The sequence below is a fragment of the Syngnathus typhle genome, linkage group LG12 (assembly GCF_033458585.1).
Source record: "Syngnathus typhle isolate RoL2023-S1 ecotype Sweden linkage group LG12, RoL_Styp_1.0, whole genome shotgun sequence".
Taxonomy (NCBI): Eukaryota; Metazoa; Chordata; class Actinopteri; order Syngnathiformes; family Syngnathidae; genus Syngnathus; species Syngnathus typhle.
The window spans coordinates 4,441,222-4,457,233 of NC_083749.1; the positions used below are offsets into that span (position 1 = coordinate 4,441,222).

Here is a 16,012-nt window from a genome sequence, read left to right on the forward strand (position 1 = left end):
GACAAGAGTCTAATAAAGCACTTTTATTTACTGTAACTATGAATTTCAGATAGTTGTGTAAATGCTTGTAATGGCTGAGTCGATAACTTTCAACCTGCATGCTATACGTCGGCTTGACACAAGGCACGGTTGCTGTAAAATAACCTTGACAAAAAGCAATGCATTTGGGGAAAAAACACTTTTTGTATTTCTTTTTATCCAAAAGGAAATTTGAAATATTTTTTACAAAAATAATAATGTTCATTTTGTATCATCAACTATATGTAGAACAATATTTTAGTTTTCATATACAAGTAATACTTATTTGATTCACTGATGTCAATTCACCAATGTTGATCAGGAAAATAGTCATTTCACAATGAAATGTAAAATTAGTGCTGCTTTTATTTTGGAAGCTTCTCAAGCAAACGAGTGGTTGCTAGTCTCCGCAATGTTGCCAAAACGAAGTTAGTTTTTTATTAGTTCATTGAATATTCCCCGAAGCCTCCAATAATATTTTTCCTCAAAAAGACTCAAAATTCACAACAGTGGTCATAATTTTAGCTATATTCTTAGCAATTTGCTAAAACAAGACAATGTTTTTCTTTTAAATACATAAAAAAGGCTAAATTGAGGCTAACGTGTTAGCTTGGCCCATTCCGGTTTCTTTTCCAAAATGAATGGCCCACCCCTGACATAGAATAACGGCAATAAGATTACTGTTCCTTTTTTTTTTCTTTTTAATTTAACGATCTAACGCTGATTTGACCTGCCGAGTGTCTCCGCTGTAATTAAGTCACAGGACACGTTTACCTTTCTCCGCCCTCTGAGGGCCTCAGGAGTCAATCAGACTGTGGCCTCGCCGTCCCCTGCGTGGGAGGCCGGCGTACGGGGCCCAGTGGCTGGGAAAGTCCCGTGATTTATGACCCTCTACAGGCCTGACTGCTTCTCATTTTGCTGAGATTGAGCCACACAGTTAACCACAACTCCGACGCTTTAATCCGCTCGATTTGGTCAAGAAAAAAAAAAAAATCCACTTTGGTTCTTAGGGGAAGGCAAGGGCGCTTGACGCCATCGTACCATTGTTTGATATTAAATTGGAAAGATTTTGCAGGCTACCTCTGTGTGTAATTGGGTATATTTTTCCTTAAAGCTTGGCTGATTATCACATAGATTTGATGTTAATGATTAAGCAGAGAAGAAGGTGGGGTGGGCCGAGTCGTTTTATCCTCAGTCTCACATGGCGGACTTTCATTTACTTATTCATGACTTTCTCCTCCTTTGGAGAATGTCTGGAACTGTTGGAGGCATTTGCATGAACTGGATAGTGGTTGGCATAAATGCACAGTTTGCAGGTTCAGGGTTCAAATTTCAGCGAAGGCCTTCAGGCGTAGTTTCTTTAGGTACTCGGCTTCCTCCCATATTCCCAAAACATACATGAAGACACTTTTTAAAAATGATTTGACGTGACAATTTTGCAGTTATTGCTGGTGGACCACTGGTGGTACCCGCATCCCAGGTTGAGAAGCCCCGCTCTAAATCGCTCGTAGCGGTCCTACTACATTTTTTTAAAGACAAAGTATTGGCTAAATATCGAACATATGACCTCTCGAAGAGGTTAAGTGCAAGCATGTTTGCAGTCCTTGAAAGCACAAAGCTGATCCTACAAGTCCATTTTGGGGATTTCTACTCTCATTAAAAGCAGCCAAGCTTACACGGGCGGCAGCAGGCCAGTAACTCAAGGCCAAAGGAGGTTTATTTTATCATGGGTAAAGGTACCAAATCATGTCGCTATGAAGGGACCTATATAAATGCAAATTGTAGTGGCGAGCTATTAGTCGTGGAAAAAGGTTTTTATGTAAATGTCCTGTCGGACCACAGCGGAGCACTTGGTCACTTTGGATTAATGCTGCAAATGTGCCGCTAAAGACAAGCTGAAAACAAATGCTGAATGCAATGTGGCCCACTGCAAATGTGTTCATTTCCAAACGGCACCGGAGACCATCCGTTTCCAAACTCACACTTTGGGAACCAGACCAAATCCCCCAAAACATATTTACAAAGGTTACTATTTTGTTGGTTGCAAAATTATCACGGTTGATGGTTGGCTAATTTTAATTCTGTTACCACAACATCAATTTGATTACTATAAAAAGACAAATTATAGAAAAGTCCAATGCTACAATTGTACTGCACAAGTGTATTTGGGAACAGGGAGAGGTCTCCCTCTAGGGTTTATTTTGGATTATTACACAACACAAATTATTTATTTTTTTCTTTCACTGCCAGCAGTCATCATTGCTATTGTGTTGTGTACACACTTTTCAGTTCACGGTCATATTTACATTATATACAGTTCAGCCATTTTGTTTTCAAATGGGATATTAGTTAACACCACATGTCTACAACTTTAGTGATTGACAAAACATAACACACTATGCATAATGTTCACGTTCACGAGATCTTCATTTCTTCCGGAACCTTATGTTCCTGCATAACCAGTTCATGCCATCCTGGGTTTGGGAAAAACAAGAATGATTAAATGGGGTTCATTCCAAAAGCTGAAGTCGCTAATCAGTAGTCTTACTTTATCAAGTCCATGTGTTTGTATGGACAATAGCCTATTTTGTGCTTGTCTAATATAAAAGTACTGCTTTTGCACAATGTTGTGTCTTCTTGGTGCCAAAGAATTATTGAAGTGAGTCAAGAAATATTATAAGGAGTCTTTTGCTGCTGTTTCCTGGTATTTGTACACAATGTATCACTCCCAGTAGCATGTGTACCTGCAGTCCCTCGGCGGTAACGGCAGAGCAGGCTTGGACTTGCCACATTCGATCTCTGACCGTGTGGAGGTTAAGCCCCTCGGCCAGCTCAAAGGCCGACATGGCGGTGCTTAGGTCTTGTTTGTTGGCAAAGACCAGCAGCGGCACGCCGGCCAGATCGTCCTCCTCGAGCAGCTCGGCCAGCTCCTGTGCAAAATAGCGTCAATGTTGTCATCTTGAAGCAAGCTCATAAATTCCGATTCATCGACAAGGCAGATGCACATGCAATTTAAACCATCATCTCACCAAACTGGTCTCTTCAAACCGCTTTTTGTCCGAGCAGTCAATCACATAGATCTGCAAGCACAAAAAAAATGACAATAATCCTACATATTCAGAACATAATACAAAATGTACTTAATCCCGCAAGCCGTACCAACACATGCGTGTTCTCAAAGTAATTCTTCCAGTAAGGGCGAATCTTCCGCTGTCCTCCGATATCCCACACGTTCAGTTTGAAGCCAGACGACTGGACGCTCTTGATGTTGAAACCCTGCTCACACATACATAAGAGTGGCTTTTTGTACTCTACAGATATGTCGCGTGTTTGTTACCTGCGTTGGCGTGATGTGGCTGATATCCTCGGCGGCCAGCTGTTTGAGCAACGTGGTCTTGCCGGCGTTGTCCAAACCGAGCAGAAGCAAGCGCACCTCCTGGTCTTGAGGTTGCTTCAATCTCCGCAGGACGGACAGCAGGCCCTTCCGAAAAAAAAAACCCAAAGGTGCATAAGTGTGCACACCCACTTCTACTTTGCAGTTCTTTACACTGAGAATATTAAAATCTGATTTGGACAACTTAATACGATGTCATGATGGTTACAGTACTGTTGACAGCCGGACAGATTATGTTTGACCTGAAAGGCTCTGCGGGTGTGCCGTGCATTGTTGTAGAGAAATCTCCCGCTGGGTGAGATTAGGAATGTACACCGTGAATGGACGCTTTCCAAAAGAGCCTTCAGGAAGGCTTTGGCTCAAGCTATTTACTTCCCACGTGGCTAAGAATAAAACACTGTCACTCTGTCCCGCACCAAGTCACATGTACAAATTGGAATCAAGTGATTACGGATGATTAAAGCTTGGCTGTAAGGAACTAGTCAATATTTAAGAAGAGGAAAAAAAAATACTGAATCACGATTTGGTACATTCTATCTCTGCATCTTTCTCCTTTTTCTCCTGGTAAATAGCTTGTACTAAATTGGTTTGAAAAGAAAAGAAAAAGACAGCTTGCACAAAAGGTTACTCATCTAGACCGGAAGTATAGAAACGACATTGATCAGAAATTACAGTAATGGCACCAACTCTTCTCTTTTGACAGAATGCATTTTCCCTTCCCGTTCGGAGACATTGGAGACAAATGCTAACTAGTCAGCACGCAGGCATGAGGATGGATAACTTACCATGATGCTGTCCGGTGAATTAGTGGCTCCTTCTTACACTGACTGGATTAACATCGCCTTAACCACGTGGAGAATCACCACGGCATGTTCAGTGACGTCAAGTACCGGTAGGTAACGACATTGTTTGATTAATGTGATAAATGAGACAAATTAGGAAAGCCTACGCATAATTTGTGGCCCCCATTCGTCTAGAATGGACATGACAGAATAGATGGAACTTTATTTTAATGTTACTCATTTTAGTGGTACTTTGAGAATCGAGCTTTTTTATAAAATGGTACCTACTAATGTTAAAAGTTTGAGAACCACTGCAATTGTTAACCAATGCCAGTCAGATTTTGGAGTGTGAAGAGACATGTGCAAATACATATTGTGACTGAGCAGTTGGACTTTATTTATGACTATATTTCATACACAGTGTGCTTTACATAATTAAAAGTACATGTAGACAGCATTTACAAACATTACAGAGATTTTAAGCAAATAAATAAAATGCAGCTTGCTGAATTTACAAAAGAAATGTGCAGTGAATTTGATTTTAAAAATGGTTTTAAATGTTAGGATTTGAGTTTTATGACATATGTGACTATTAATCCCAGCAGTGACATTTTCATCAAACTAAATGTTATCAAAGGTTGAGATAGAAAATAGTCTTGAACATGGAATGTGACGTCAATTGCCAATCTATTTAGTCCGAACAACGCCCACAGCGCCCCCTGCAGCACGCCGAGCCCCCTGCAGTTTCTCATATTACTCCATCTCAGTCAAGAAACAACATAAACATGTCGGAAGGCGACTGGCCGAACCGCTAAATACAGCGCCACGGCCACCCGAAGACACCAGGACACGTCTTTGAAATTTAATCCACTTTTGCTTGTATGGTTTCCGTCGTGTCGACGGCTGACAACCCAGAAAGATGCCGCAGAAAACGCTGGGATCCATTGTAGGGCTCCTGTGTACCGGGGTCTGTCTGGTGCAGGTAAGCCGACGCCAGCGCTCTGGATGTCGGTCGCCGCTCGGAGTCGAGGCCGAGGCTTGTGGGCTTGGCCAAGGCCTCACCTCCATCCTCTTTTTGTTTGCTCCACAAAAGAAACCGACTCCGGCTCAGCTTGTGTTCGGTGCCGATGACGTCAGTTAGTCAAAGTTTTTTCGACATTTGGTCGATGGTCAATTGGGATGAGACTCGGACGAAGCACAACTACCGTGCACGCCATTTGAATGTCCCCATTTTGAAGTTTGATGAAGGTGGTCGAGATAAAGGTTAGCTTTTGCTAACAGGCAAGCACCCGGCGAAATAACGGGTTTATTCGAGGTTGTTCAGAGTAGCTTGCTAGGCCCAAGGGCTAGCTAGCCTTATGCTAGAAAAGGATGGAGTCTCTTTTAGCAGTTCTTTTCAACATTTAGAAACATTTCAACAAACTTTTTGCTGAAGTGGCTCTTTTTTTCTTTTCTTTAAAGGTTCAAACTTGATTTAAATTATGTTTAAAATATCGAATTCACAGTAGTCCCCCTTTCCGCTTATTTTTGAATGTAATTTTAACTCCTGTTTTGTTGTATCCTTGTTGGCTACTTCCCTAAACTCGACTTCTGCCATTTTAAAACGTGCATAAGCATCCGAGTACAATAATAGGGATAGTTCAATGTCGTGACAGGATTTATGAGATGGCAGCTTAGTGTGAGCTGTCCAAATATTGTCTTGCATGAATGCTGCAACCATGGTTCCAACTCAATTAAAAAAAAAAAAGCTGCATCTCTTTTTTGTTATTTTTCCAAAACAGTGGATTATAGTTTCATGGTCAGTAAACTAGCGATGTTCTTACCGTGTCCTGTAATCACAATGACATTTAACATTTAATCAGATTGCTCACAAGTTTACAGGGGTTATTTCCACAATAGCAGCTATGATCAGCTGTGCAGCCTTAAGCAATGTTTTTTTTTTTTTTTTAATCATTCAGACGCAGTTTCTCTTTCACATGTGGTTAAATGTTGACTCGCACTGGAAATTGTGTGCGCGTGTTTGCTGTTTGTTTCAAATTCAGGGCAAGGAGTTCTGTTTCGGGGTAAACAATGAGCAATATCGCTGCGAGATGGGCTACTGCTGCGGAGAGACTGAATGCTGCACTTACTACTATGAGCTCTGGTGTAAGTTTAAGTTAGCAATAATTCATGACACGTTTGGCAAATCTGTGGATGGACGTCCAGCCTATCTCTGACCAGAACCTACCCCCAATCTTTTCAGGGTTCTGGTTGGTTTGGACCCTGATCATCATGTTGAGCTGCTGCTGCGCGTATCGACACCGCAGGGTGAAAATGCGGCTGCAGCAGGAGCAACGGCAGCGGGAGATCAGCCTTATGGCCTACCAGGGCGCCTCCAGCTCCTTCATTTCACCTCCACCGCTCAACCTCAGTGAGTAGAAGATCATTTGTGAGGTGTTTGGTTTCCGACAAGAGTTTTGTGTTTTTGTTCTACCTTCAACATGATAGTTATGAGTGTCTCTGGAGCCCCTAATTTAGAAGTTGCTCTTCTGTCTTGGAGGATTCTGGAATGACTGCAAGCTTCCTGACTACGAGGAGGTGGTGGGTCATCCACCCACCCCACCGCCCCCTTACTCTGAAAACCCTCCCGAGGCGGCCCAAGCTCCCTCCCCTCAAGTTAGTCAGCCCGAGCCAGAACCCTCGCAAGCCGCCCAGCCAGGGCCGGCCGCTGTTGCCTTACACTCCGACCAGGGCGCCGCCTCCTCTTCCTCCTCGCCACCGTCCTCGGCTCAGGAGAACCCAGAGGAGGATGAGCTCATCACTCGGCGCCGTCACGTGACCGGCGACTCAGGGATTGAGGTGTGCGTCTGCCAGCTAGACGAGGGCTCAGGGCCGGAGGAGGAGAGCGACGAGGAGCGGCGCGTGTGCGGGGCCACCGGCGGGGAATGCTGCTCCCGCCATCAGCAACACGCCTTCAGACACAAAGAGCACACCTGCGACATGGCCAGCCAAGCCACCAGCGCCGGAGACAGCATGGTGTGAGCCGGCGTGTCTTCTACCAGCCCAGGCCAGCCAATCCGGTGCGACACTCGACTTTAGCATTGTCACCGCGGGCGAATGTCTGTGTTTTCATCCTCCCGGTTACGCTCAGATGATTATCGTTAACCTCTCGACATGACGCGCTTATTTGTCCGTTTCAAGTTTCATAAGTTTTGCATTAAGTGAACTGATTGGGATTGACTGGGCCACGGGTTCTCAAACTTTTGGGGTCCGGCCAGGATTTTTTTTTTTCCCCGAGATGTCCCTCCTAATTGTAACGCCGGTTGAACGCGAAGAGAATTTCTTAAGTGAATTTCAAAAGTACTGCTGTATTGTAATTTATGCCTTTTGGAAAGAATGCCTTAATTAAAAAAAAAAAAGAAGCCTTTTCTTAAAAAATTAAAGACTAATCCTGTAATAATAGATCTTTTGTGAAAAAAAAACTTTATTTAATCCAGGTATTTTAGACCACATCATTTAATTGGCCTAAACCTAAGGGAGGGAGTCCTAATTAGGTTATGTTATGAACAAATAACTGCAACTTATTACGCAGAGCTCCAAGCTTCAGCCGGTGGAGCCCAGTTTGAGAACCCCTGGACTAGACGACCGACCACCACTTGTGGCCCGCTCCTTCAGTTTGACTTTGAACCATCCGCTGGGGATGTTGACCGTCAAGACGCATACCAGCAAGGTCAACCACATTTCTTTCTTGTCCCCACTCTGCTGAGCACATGAGTGGAAAAGAACATCTTGTGACAGAATGAACAAATTACACTAAACTCAGACAGGAAGATGGCACGGTTTTTCAAATGTCTCCATCACTCACGTCAAGGGGTGACTTATGTTTTGACTTGTGTAGTTTGGAGGAAAGGCATGCTGTTAGTTGGCATGATTAGATCTTGAGTTTTAGGTTCTTTTTTTCTTTTTTGATGGGCTGTAAATTCTTGGGCCCGGATAGTTGTGAAGATGTTGTCAAGTTGCATTCTGGTTCCAAGGATGCCGTCAGGCTTCTCTGAAGTCCGAGCTCTTGGCCCTCGTGAGGGGTTTGTTGTGGTATTTTCCACTGGCAGTGGAGAGACGAGGAGGGGCAAGGGTTTGAGGGGAGAAGGTTGAAGTGGATGTTGGCAAACTTCAATTGTGTTCTTCTCTTGCTGTTGCACGTCTCCACGTTGTTAGTACTAAAGTGGTTGGACTGCGGGAAATAAAATTTGATTCAACATGTGCTCGGCTAGCAGTGGTAACGGGCAACATCTTACAAGAACCAAATTACTTTGAATGAACGTTATTGGGTAAACCCCTCACTATAGAGACAAACTAAATATTAATTGACATCCCCCTAAATGCTTCAAATAGCTCGTTGAAACCATAAAAATATCCCAAAACCAATGACAGATCATCGTAAAGGAAAACATATATATCCCAAGTTTGACATTTTCCTTAAAATTGCATGAAATAATAGCTAATTTCATAAATTTTACATTCATAAAATAACAAAAATAGAGATTTTTTTTTTGTTTCAGAAAACTTGTTACGGAAATGGGGGAAAATGTTACAAGAAGAAAATATTACAGCAAAAGTTGGAACGTTAACAGAATCATGAGATACAGTCAAGTATTTTTGTTGCGGAAAAATAATTGTCGTTACAAAAATTAAAAATGTAATTTTTAGTTACAACCATATGCCGTTCAATTTTTTAAGGCATTTCTTTTCCTTCTCAGTCTGACGCAAAGAAAAACAGCTGTGGATTAATCAAACATACTTTTTTTTTGTGCGTGCAGATTTTAAGATGGCCCTCCAAAAATTGCTCATCATGGCCTTCCTTCGATTTCATGTTTACTGAGATGATTAAGGGCTATGTACGTATAATCGGTCACGATCGTCCATCCACTTTTAATGTCTGTTGCGATCCTTTGGAGGTCGCTGGACTTTTTTTTTTTTTCAATTGAGCGTGATCTGATTGTAAGACAGCAAGTGTATGTTGGTCGGGCTTAAACATTTTTTTTTTCTTCCTTTGCTTTGCCCAACATAAAATTTAACATATTCCTTCCTGTCCATTAAGCCAAAGCATTTCATCCTCATATCGCAATGGTAGTTTTCCATCTGCAGTGTCGCGTATACTGTACGTCACTTAACCAGGCTATGCAAAAGAAAAAAACAAAAAGGAAAAAAACAAAAACTTAACTGTTCTATGCTGCCCTCCCACTTCTTGTCATGTGGGCACCAGTACTAGCAATATAACTCAGTACTGTGGCACAACACTGTACTGTAATCTTTCTTTTTTCTGTGTGTTTGTGGACTATTTGTTAATTAAAAAAAAACAAAAGTAATGCTACAGCAACAATGTATGTATACAGAGGGGCTTCAAAAGGCAATTTTTGTTTGTGTATATATCATTTTTACTCCTCTCATTTGGGGAAAGTAACAACTTACCTTCCTTCTCCACCACTAACATTTCTGATTACGTTGCGAGGAAGAAAAAAATTGTGCTTGTTGTTTGGACTGATTCTTACTTTGGTGGGTTTGTCACTGTTCCGTCCACTCTTGGTGCATTTATTGTGTTAAGACAGTGACTTTCTTTTTCCATATTTAAACCGAATGAATATTTAACTGATGCCTTTCATACTTAGAGACATACAATTTTTGTATCTTGCATAATGGAAGACCTCAGTGTGGAAAAAGGAAGTGGACTTGATTGAGGCGCTGTGGGTATATTGGTTTTGTTCCTCTTTCCTATGTTGTTTTCCGCTAAAAAAAAGTGAAAAGAGAGGAGGGAAGCACTGACCGGTGGATAATAATCGCTCTATATTATTAATATTTTTTTCGGGTTTAAGTAATACGTCTGCTGTGTGATGTTTGGGTCATCATTTGTATTTTATTTTTTTAATAAAATTAAACATATACACATAACTAATACATTCGTGTTTCAATTGAGGTGCGCTGTCCTAGTCTGATAATCAAAAATGATTAGTTTACTCAGGCATTGCAATGAATCACTGTATAAAATGTTTGTGTTTATTTCTAATACAACTTTATTCACATAGTAATTTTAAAAAAATCAACTTTTAATTTGTCTGGCATTCAGGGATACACAGTAGTTATGTTTAATCGGTGTAAGGATTGTGAGGTGGTTCTTGGAAAAAAGTTTCAGGACCCCCTAGTCAACAGTAAAAGACTTCAAAAGTAGCTGCTCAGAAGAGATGGAGCATAAAGTCCAGCGTCAGGATTCGTCTCCAGGAAGTGGTTTCTGTCAGCCGCAGGGTGGACTCAGTGCAGTTAAGTTTTGCTCCCCAAAGCCTAATCCACCTCCCGTCCTCCTCCTCAGTAGAACCGCTTGCGCCGATTCTCGTTCCAGTGACCGTAGAGCAGCAGCCCGACGACCACCAGGAAGATGCAGCCCAGCATGGAGAAGAGCACCGTGAAGAAAATGGCCAACCCGCTCATTCCTTCCTCAGTGCGACCCGCTGGAAGACAACAGAAGGTCAGAGTGGTGCAGAGAATGAAGCTCATGTGTGTGCGTGTTACATCTGAGCAGCTCCATGTTATCCACACTGGGTATCGTGATTTCCACCTCCTGGTCTTCCTCTTCCTGTTTGCTTCGCAACACCGTCAGTTGGTAGAGTTTCAGTGAGATGATGTCATGGTTGTCTATTGGGATCAGGTTAGAGAAACGTTAATACTCAACTGACTCAATCAGGAAAATGAGAGTTGGTACGATACTGCCATCTGTTGCTTTAAAGTGTGAACTACACTAGCTTCAGAATTCAGTCAACCTCGTTTGATTCAAAAGCTGTCCATTTAGTTAAGTCCAATGCTACCTCCTGACTTAACAAGCTTTTTATGAGCACATCTGTGACGTGTTCTACCTGAAAGGTCTCCTGTAACTGCGGTGGCGCCAAAATAAAAGCCCTTGGGCAGCCGCACGCCCGGCAGATCCAGGCAGTCCCGCCACTCGTGTTGTCCGTCAATGTCGATCATCACCTGAATAAAAACAGCACGACTGTAAAATATGTTATAATAATTGGCGGTAAAGCATCAAATTGGCTCGTTTGAGCCTAATAACAAAAGATCACCGTTAGCCTGCGCCGGACGTATCGGATGAAGAGGAAGGTGTCGTGCTTCAGGTTGCGCACCATGGCGTTGCAACCCCCCAGCTCGGTGGGCCGGCCGTCCCGCTCGTGGTCGTAGCCGATGGTGCCGTTGCCCACCATGGCGAGAACGAAGGGGAAGATCCTCTTGAGATTGGATAAAGACGCACAAGACTTTAGGTGGCAATCATTGTTATTGTTTGCACTGTTAAGTTTCTTATCAGGCTCACACGTTGTTGAACACGCACATTCCAAAGATGGTTACCTGTGTGCTTGGACTGTATCTCTTCTTTTGTGCCTGTCTCCGTATGAGTGCACAAAAGAACACAAAAGACAGCCCCTTTACAAAACACCACTAGAACAAGAGTAATCCCTCGCTAGGAGTCGTGAAGAACGAAATACTACAGCCCCTGAAATTTTTCGAATACGAAATATAAAGATGAAATCATAAGCCACAGAATTTCCTTGGCTCTAATGTACTGTATGTACTTTCTTATTAGACAGGGTTTTGATGCCATCTTGTGGCATTTTGGGGTATTACAGAAATATATTTTTTTGCGAATAATTAGGTAAAAGAAAGCAAAAATAGGTGAATTTACTAGACCCACTGAATGTGGGCGTACCTCCAACTGTTTCTCCTCATTGGGATATGTGTCTACAAAAACTCCCAAACCAGTAAAGTTGTCCTTATTCCCAAAAACAGGACCTGTGTGACAACGATACAAAAAAGAAAACACAATCACCAAGTGGTAGAAAAGAGCATTTCCCATAATGTTTACCTTTCTGCATGCGCTCCTTTGTATACCAAATAGCCAAGCCGTCACCATTGAGATTCTTCTTCCCTGTCCCGTGAATCTTGAAGTGGACCTGCATCTCCCAGTCCGTCAGATGGCAAGGCTTGAAAGGCAAATAATTCAAATCAAAGTTAGGTTTGTTACCTGTACTGTACTTCTACTTCCACAGCAGTAAATACTCACAAGTTTGCTCCATACTGCCCCCTGTCTGCTTTGCATGTCAGGTGTGAGTCGCACCTGCTCCGTGGTTACCATGGCATCCCCCATCAGTTCCCAGTGGGATGAGCTTAAAGACCCCACGGCTAAACACAAACACACGCGATTTCTTCCCTCCTCAAATTGCACGGTCACATGTTGACAAAAGCACCCACGTGACGGTCATACATGAATATTTGTCAGATATGAAAATCCAGATATAAGCAATTGATCTTAATGCGTTAAGTAGCTAAAATAAAACGCAATTAGTGTTAAATGTCCGAGAATGTTCGACTCAATGCATCGAGTGCGATACCTTGATAGGGCTTGGTGAGCGAATACTCCCGTTTCAAGAACTCCTCCATTTCGTGGTCATCGTCAGCGATACAGTGATTAACAGTAAAAATAAAGAGAATAAAATAGCACAATAGCTTAAAAGGCGTCATCTTTTGCGAAGAAAATAATATATATATTGATTTGGAGTTCTGCCTATGCGTCCAGCAGCCGACGGCGGCCATGGTGAATCTTGCGTCACCTTCCCATACCAAGCTAGCGTCTTTCCCATTGGTTTTGCTGTCTGTGTACCTCACTTTCATTGGTCGCTTTTTCCGTCAGTAATAATACACGTGTTCTATTGGTTTAGATTTATAAAAAAGGTGTGGCCGTATAAAATGCTTACAATCGCAAAATGTGCAGTGAGCTATATGTTAGATCGAACTGTATTGAGTAGATGCTAGTCTTTAGATGCTAGTCTAGTAGCATTATTTCCAGTGAATTACCGGAATGATCCCACCTGGTGTACAAAATGTGCGGTCGTAAATATGAGAACAGCCGCACAAGCCGGTTGCGTGACGTTAGGTGGACCACGCCCCCTCCAGTACCCCTAGTAATGTGCATTCTAGTTCTTTTAAGTGAATTGGATCTTTAGAATCAGTCCACTCAAAAGATTCGTTCAAACGAAACACGGTAATGTCGACAACGGCAACGCACACATATTTCTCTATATTACATCCCGTGGGAACAACATATACATCAAACAATACAACTACACCCCCCCCCCATTTTTTATATGTAATAATAATAATAATTGGCTTGGGTAATTAACACATTTCTTTCTATAGAATAGAATAGAATAGATCATTTTCTTCTTCGTTTTGTTTTATGGCGAGGTGGCACCATTCAATCCGCACTACCGACACCTACTGGTTGAGGTCATATGAACTGAAAACAGACTTGAGTGACTCGTTCACTCTCGTTCACTGAAAGAAAATGTTATTTTGAACGAATTGTTCACTCACGAGCCAACACTACCCTGGTGACAGTCGGCATTCTACTCGAGTCTCAAGCGATGGAGTAAATCACGCCAAAAAGAAGCATGGAGCCCACGGGAGAAAAAACGAGTGGAGAAGTTGACATCTATCGCGACACATGGGTCCGCTTCCTTGGTATGTAACATTTGTTACTTTTTCCTTCCCCGGAGCTGACTTGAAGCAAGCGCGGGAATGAGGCAAGGGAACAGGGTCACCCTGGAGCTGCTAGCTTGCTCGGTAGCTAACTCAAGGCGGCGAGGAACAGCTGTCATTAAAAATGGCTATTTATCACAAACGTGGCCGTCGAGATCACTGTGTGCCACAAAATGCAACGACAAACACTTTTTATTTGCATTGACGCTTTATCCGACCTTGTGCAATTTACTAGTTGTAGGTGTGAACAGCTCAGTCAGACCAAAGTAGTTGAGCAAGTTGAGGCAGTGACTCACAAGGAGTCATCAACTCATGAGCGTGCATCACTTTTGGTCTGTATACTTAACTATAGCAACAAGTCTGCTTTTTAAGTTCAGGTTTTGTCCCAACGCTTCATGAATCATGAGCATTAGGAATCACTCCAAGACCAACATGACCCCCCCCCCCCCATTCTTTAGGGTACGCCAACGAGGTGGGGGAGGCCTTCCGTGCGCTGGTTCCAGTGAGCTTGGTTCGGGCCAGCTACGTCGTGGCCACTGCTTACGTTTCGGCTGATGCCGTTGACAAAGGGAAGAAAGCAGCGGCGGTGAGTATGAACGGAATGGCGAGTTGTGCAGGTGACAACCAATCACAGTTCGACTTGACCAAGCTCGGAAAACAGGTAAGCCGTGATTGGTTGTCACCTGAGCAACTCTCATGTCATTTTCAGTCAAGAGAAAGTGGGACCACATCGAACATATTGTAATAAAGATTCTGGGCTCGTTTCAGGCGCACGGGGATGAGCCGGGCCAGAAGACGCGGGTGGCGACAGCGGTAATGGACACGTTTGTGTGGCAGGCCCTGGCCTCCATCGTCGTCCCGGGCTTCACCATTAACCGCGTGTGCGCCGCCACGCTATACCTGCTGGGCCGCACTACCAAATTGCCTCTGCCCGTGCGCAAGTGGACAACCACGGCCGTCGGCCTCTCAATCATCCCTTTCATTATCAGCCCCATCGATAGGTAGCGTCTATTTTTTCATACATCACTGTTCAAGAGTTATGGTTAAATCAAAATGATGCATCATTTCTGAACGTTGACTCTTCTCATGGGAAAAGTCAAGGAAAATTTAAAAAAGTATTGCTTAGAACCAACTCTGTCGTTTACCTTGCAGGTCCGTGGACCACCTGCTGGATTCGAGCCTTCGTAAGGTCTACGGCCACAACGAGAAGGAGGAATAAGGAGCGACGAGGCACTTAAAGACAGCCTTAAAAAAGGGATTGTTATAGTAAATCTTGACATTGTACTGTTTATAACACTATGCAGGTGTGTTGCTGTAAAATTGTGACTGTCAAGGTCTTTTAATGTGATACGGCAGGGAAGCACTTTGCTGGAAGCGTTCATAATGCGGGGTACACACAGACCATTGTTTTTTTGGGGTGTTTTGTCGTAAGCCATATATTGTTCTGCTTTGACCTACCGTAGTCTGCCACAATAGTTCACTACCTTGTTCCTCCCAAATTATATTCTTGGGTACTTTACACCTTTTACTCTGCACTTTGGTTTTTATCAAGCTGTTAGTTATGGGAGTCATTGAGCTTTGCACCGGGAATGCAATTTACTCCACTTTTTGCGAGATGGTACTGTAAAAGTGTGGACTTCACACGTATTCATCGCTGCTACGTCATGTTAGCATCTCCAAGCACATGGTTACTGTTTGCGTACTTTTGTTGAATGGCGGGACTACTGCTGCGCAAATTACGAGCTATGCAAGGAAATAGCGGCAACAGGGAAATGTACATACAATATTGGGAGTATTTGAATTTCTGAGTACTGTTTGCCATGGTAGTAGCAATAACTGTCAATGCTGTTTTACATTTATTGTAATGTTTTGGTGGTGGGGTTCAAAAGTACTAAGGAAAGGGAGACTACAACTAATAATACTCTATATTCATATTCAATGTTAACATTTCAGAGTTTACTTGTGTTAGCTGTGTGGTCGCATGCCACTGATGTAAAGAAATACTGTACAGGTATTTTTTTGGTATTGTTGAGTGTTGGAGATGGGCTACATCTTGGAATATTTTCATATAACTTAACATTTTAGACCCACTTGTCAAAGTGAATGTTCACCTATTGATTGCAAAACTGGAGGAAAAAAACTGCTGTATGACATGTGAAATAAGTATAAAAAATAAATAATACAATGATGTTTGGGAACGTCAAGTGTTTTTGTTTACTGTAAATCAAGGGTTCTCATATCAATAATTTTCCAGCCAAAATTA

General features: G+C 42.7%; 4 protein-coding genes across 6 annotated transcripts; 2 read left to right on the forward strand and 2 right to left on the reverse strand.

The window, feature by feature from the left end:
• Window positions 1-2,218: 2,218 nt before the first annotated feature.
• Window positions 2,219-3,683, reverse strand: LOC133163760 (ADP-ribosylation factor-like protein 3). The gene is made up of 6 exons (XM_061293977.1): window positions 3,655-3,683; window positions 3,356-3,566; window positions 3,178-3,294; window positions 3,048-3,098; window positions 2,763-2,948; window positions 2,219-2,492 (listed from the first exon to the last, which is right to left on the reverse strand). The coding sequence occupies exons 1-6, from the start codon at window positions 3,681-3,683 to the stop codon at window positions 2,445-2,447; spliced, it is 642 nt and encodes a 213-aa protein (XP_061149961.1). The 3' UTR covers window positions 2,219-2,444.
• Window positions 3,684-4,903: 1,220 nt separating this feature from the next.
• wbp1 (WW domain binding protein 1) lies at window positions 4,904-10,123 on the forward strand. Of its 2 annotated transcripts, none has more exons than XM_061292590.1 (4): window positions 4,904-5,176; window positions 6,237-6,339; window positions 6,437-6,604; window positions 6,734-10,123. In XM_061292590.1, exons 1-4 carry the CDS (start codon window positions 5,114-5,116, stop codon window positions 7,213-7,215), a joined length of 816 nt encoding a protein of 271 aa, XP_061148574.1. In that variant the 5' UTR covers window positions 4,904-5,113; the 3' UTR covers window positions 7,216-10,123. The 2 variants fall into 2 exon arrangements, with proteins under 2 accessions (XP_061148574.1, XP_061148576.1); XM_061292592.1 differs by lacking the exon at window positions 4,904-5,176 and adding an exon at window positions 5,183-5,457.
• Window positions 10,124-10,217: 94 nt separating this feature from the next.
• Window positions 10,218-12,849, reverse strand: lman2la (lectin, mannose-binding 2-like a). 2 transcript variants are annotated; one of them, XM_061292588.1, is made up of 9 exons: window positions 12,603-12,849; window positions 12,275-12,393; window positions 12,077-12,194; window positions 11,921-12,003; window positions 11,563-11,595; window positions 11,283-11,444; window positions 11,076-11,190; window positions 10,735-10,857; window positions 10,218-10,673 (listed from the first exon to the last, which is right to left on the reverse strand). In XM_061292588.1, the coding sequence occupies exons 1-9, from the start codon at window positions 12,802-12,804 to the stop codon at window positions 10,531-10,533; spliced, it is 1,098 nt and encodes a 365-aa protein (XP_061148572.1). In that variant the 5' UTR covers window positions 12,805-12,849; the 3' UTR covers window positions 10,218-10,530. The 2 variants fall into 2 exon arrangements, with proteins under 2 accessions (XP_061148572.1, XP_061148573.1); XM_061292589.1 differs by lacking the exon at window positions 11,563-11,595 and having other exon boundaries at window positions 12,603-12,848.
• Window positions 12,850-13,466: 617 nt separating this feature from the next.
• On the forward strand, window positions 13,467-15,947 carry mtfp1 (mitochondrial fission process 1). Its single transcript, XM_061292593.1, has 4 exons — window positions 13,467-13,731; window positions 14,208-14,335; window positions 14,518-14,750; window positions 14,902-15,947. The coding sequence occupies exons 1-4, from the start codon at window positions 13,662-13,664 to the stop codon at window positions 14,966-14,968; spliced, it is 498 nt and encodes a 165-aa protein (XP_061148577.1). The 5' UTR covers window positions 13,467-13,661; the 3' UTR covers window positions 14,969-15,947.
• The last annotated feature ends 65 nt before the right edge of the window (window positions 15,948-16,012 follow it).

Excerpts from the sequence above, each read along its gene's own strand:
- LOC133163760 (XM_061293977.1), bottom strand. The coding sequence starts at position 3,683 with ATGCACGGCACACCCGCAGAGCCTTTCAG. Across the intron at positions 2,949-3,047 it reads GGTTTGAAGAGACCAGTTTG|GAGCTGGCCGAGCTGCTCGA; the intron begins GTGAGATGATGG and ends TATTTTGCACAG. Across the intron at positions 2,493-2,762 it reads TTACCGCCGAGGGACTGCAG|GATGGCATGAACTGGTTATG; the intron begins GTACACATGCTA and ends TCCCAAACCCAG.
- wbp1 (XM_061292590.1), top strand. The coding sequence starts at position 5,114 with ATGCCGCAGAAAACGCTGGGATCCATTGTAGGGCTCCTGTGTACCGGG. Across the intron at positions 6,340-6,436 it reads TTACTACTATGAGCTCTGGT|GGTTCTGGTTGGTTTGGACC; the intron begins GTAAGTTTAAGT and ends CAATCTTTTCAG. Across the intron at positions 6,605-6,733 it reads ACCTCCACCGCTCAACCTCA|GATTCTGGAATGACTGCAAG; the intron begins GTGAGTAGAAGA and ends TCTGTCTTGGAG.
- lman2la (XM_061292588.1), bottom strand. The coding sequence starts at position 12,804 with ATGGCCGCCGTCGGCTGCTGGACGCATAGGCAGAACTCCAAATCAATA. Across the intron at positions 11,596-11,920 it reads ATGAGGAGAAACAGTTGGAG|GCACAAAAGAAGAGATACAG; the intron begins GTACGCCCACAT and ends ATACGGAGACAG. Across the intron at positions 10,674-10,734 it reads TAACATGGAGCTGCTCAGAT|CGGGTCGCACTGAGGAAGGA; the intron begins GTAACACGCACA and ends GTTGTCTTCCAG.
- mtfp1 (XM_061292593.1), top strand. The coding sequence starts at position 13,662 with ATGGAGCCCACGGGAGAAAAAACGAGTGGAGAAGTTGACATCTATCGC. Across the intron at positions 13,732-14,207 it reads CACATGGGTCCGCTTCCTTG|GGTACGCCAACGAGGTGGGG; the intron begins GTATGTAACATT and ends CCCATTCTTTAG. Across the intron at positions 14,751-14,901 it reads ATTATCAGCCCCATCGATAG|GTCCGTGGACCACCTGCTGG; the intron begins GTAGCGTCTATT and ends TTTACCTTGCAG.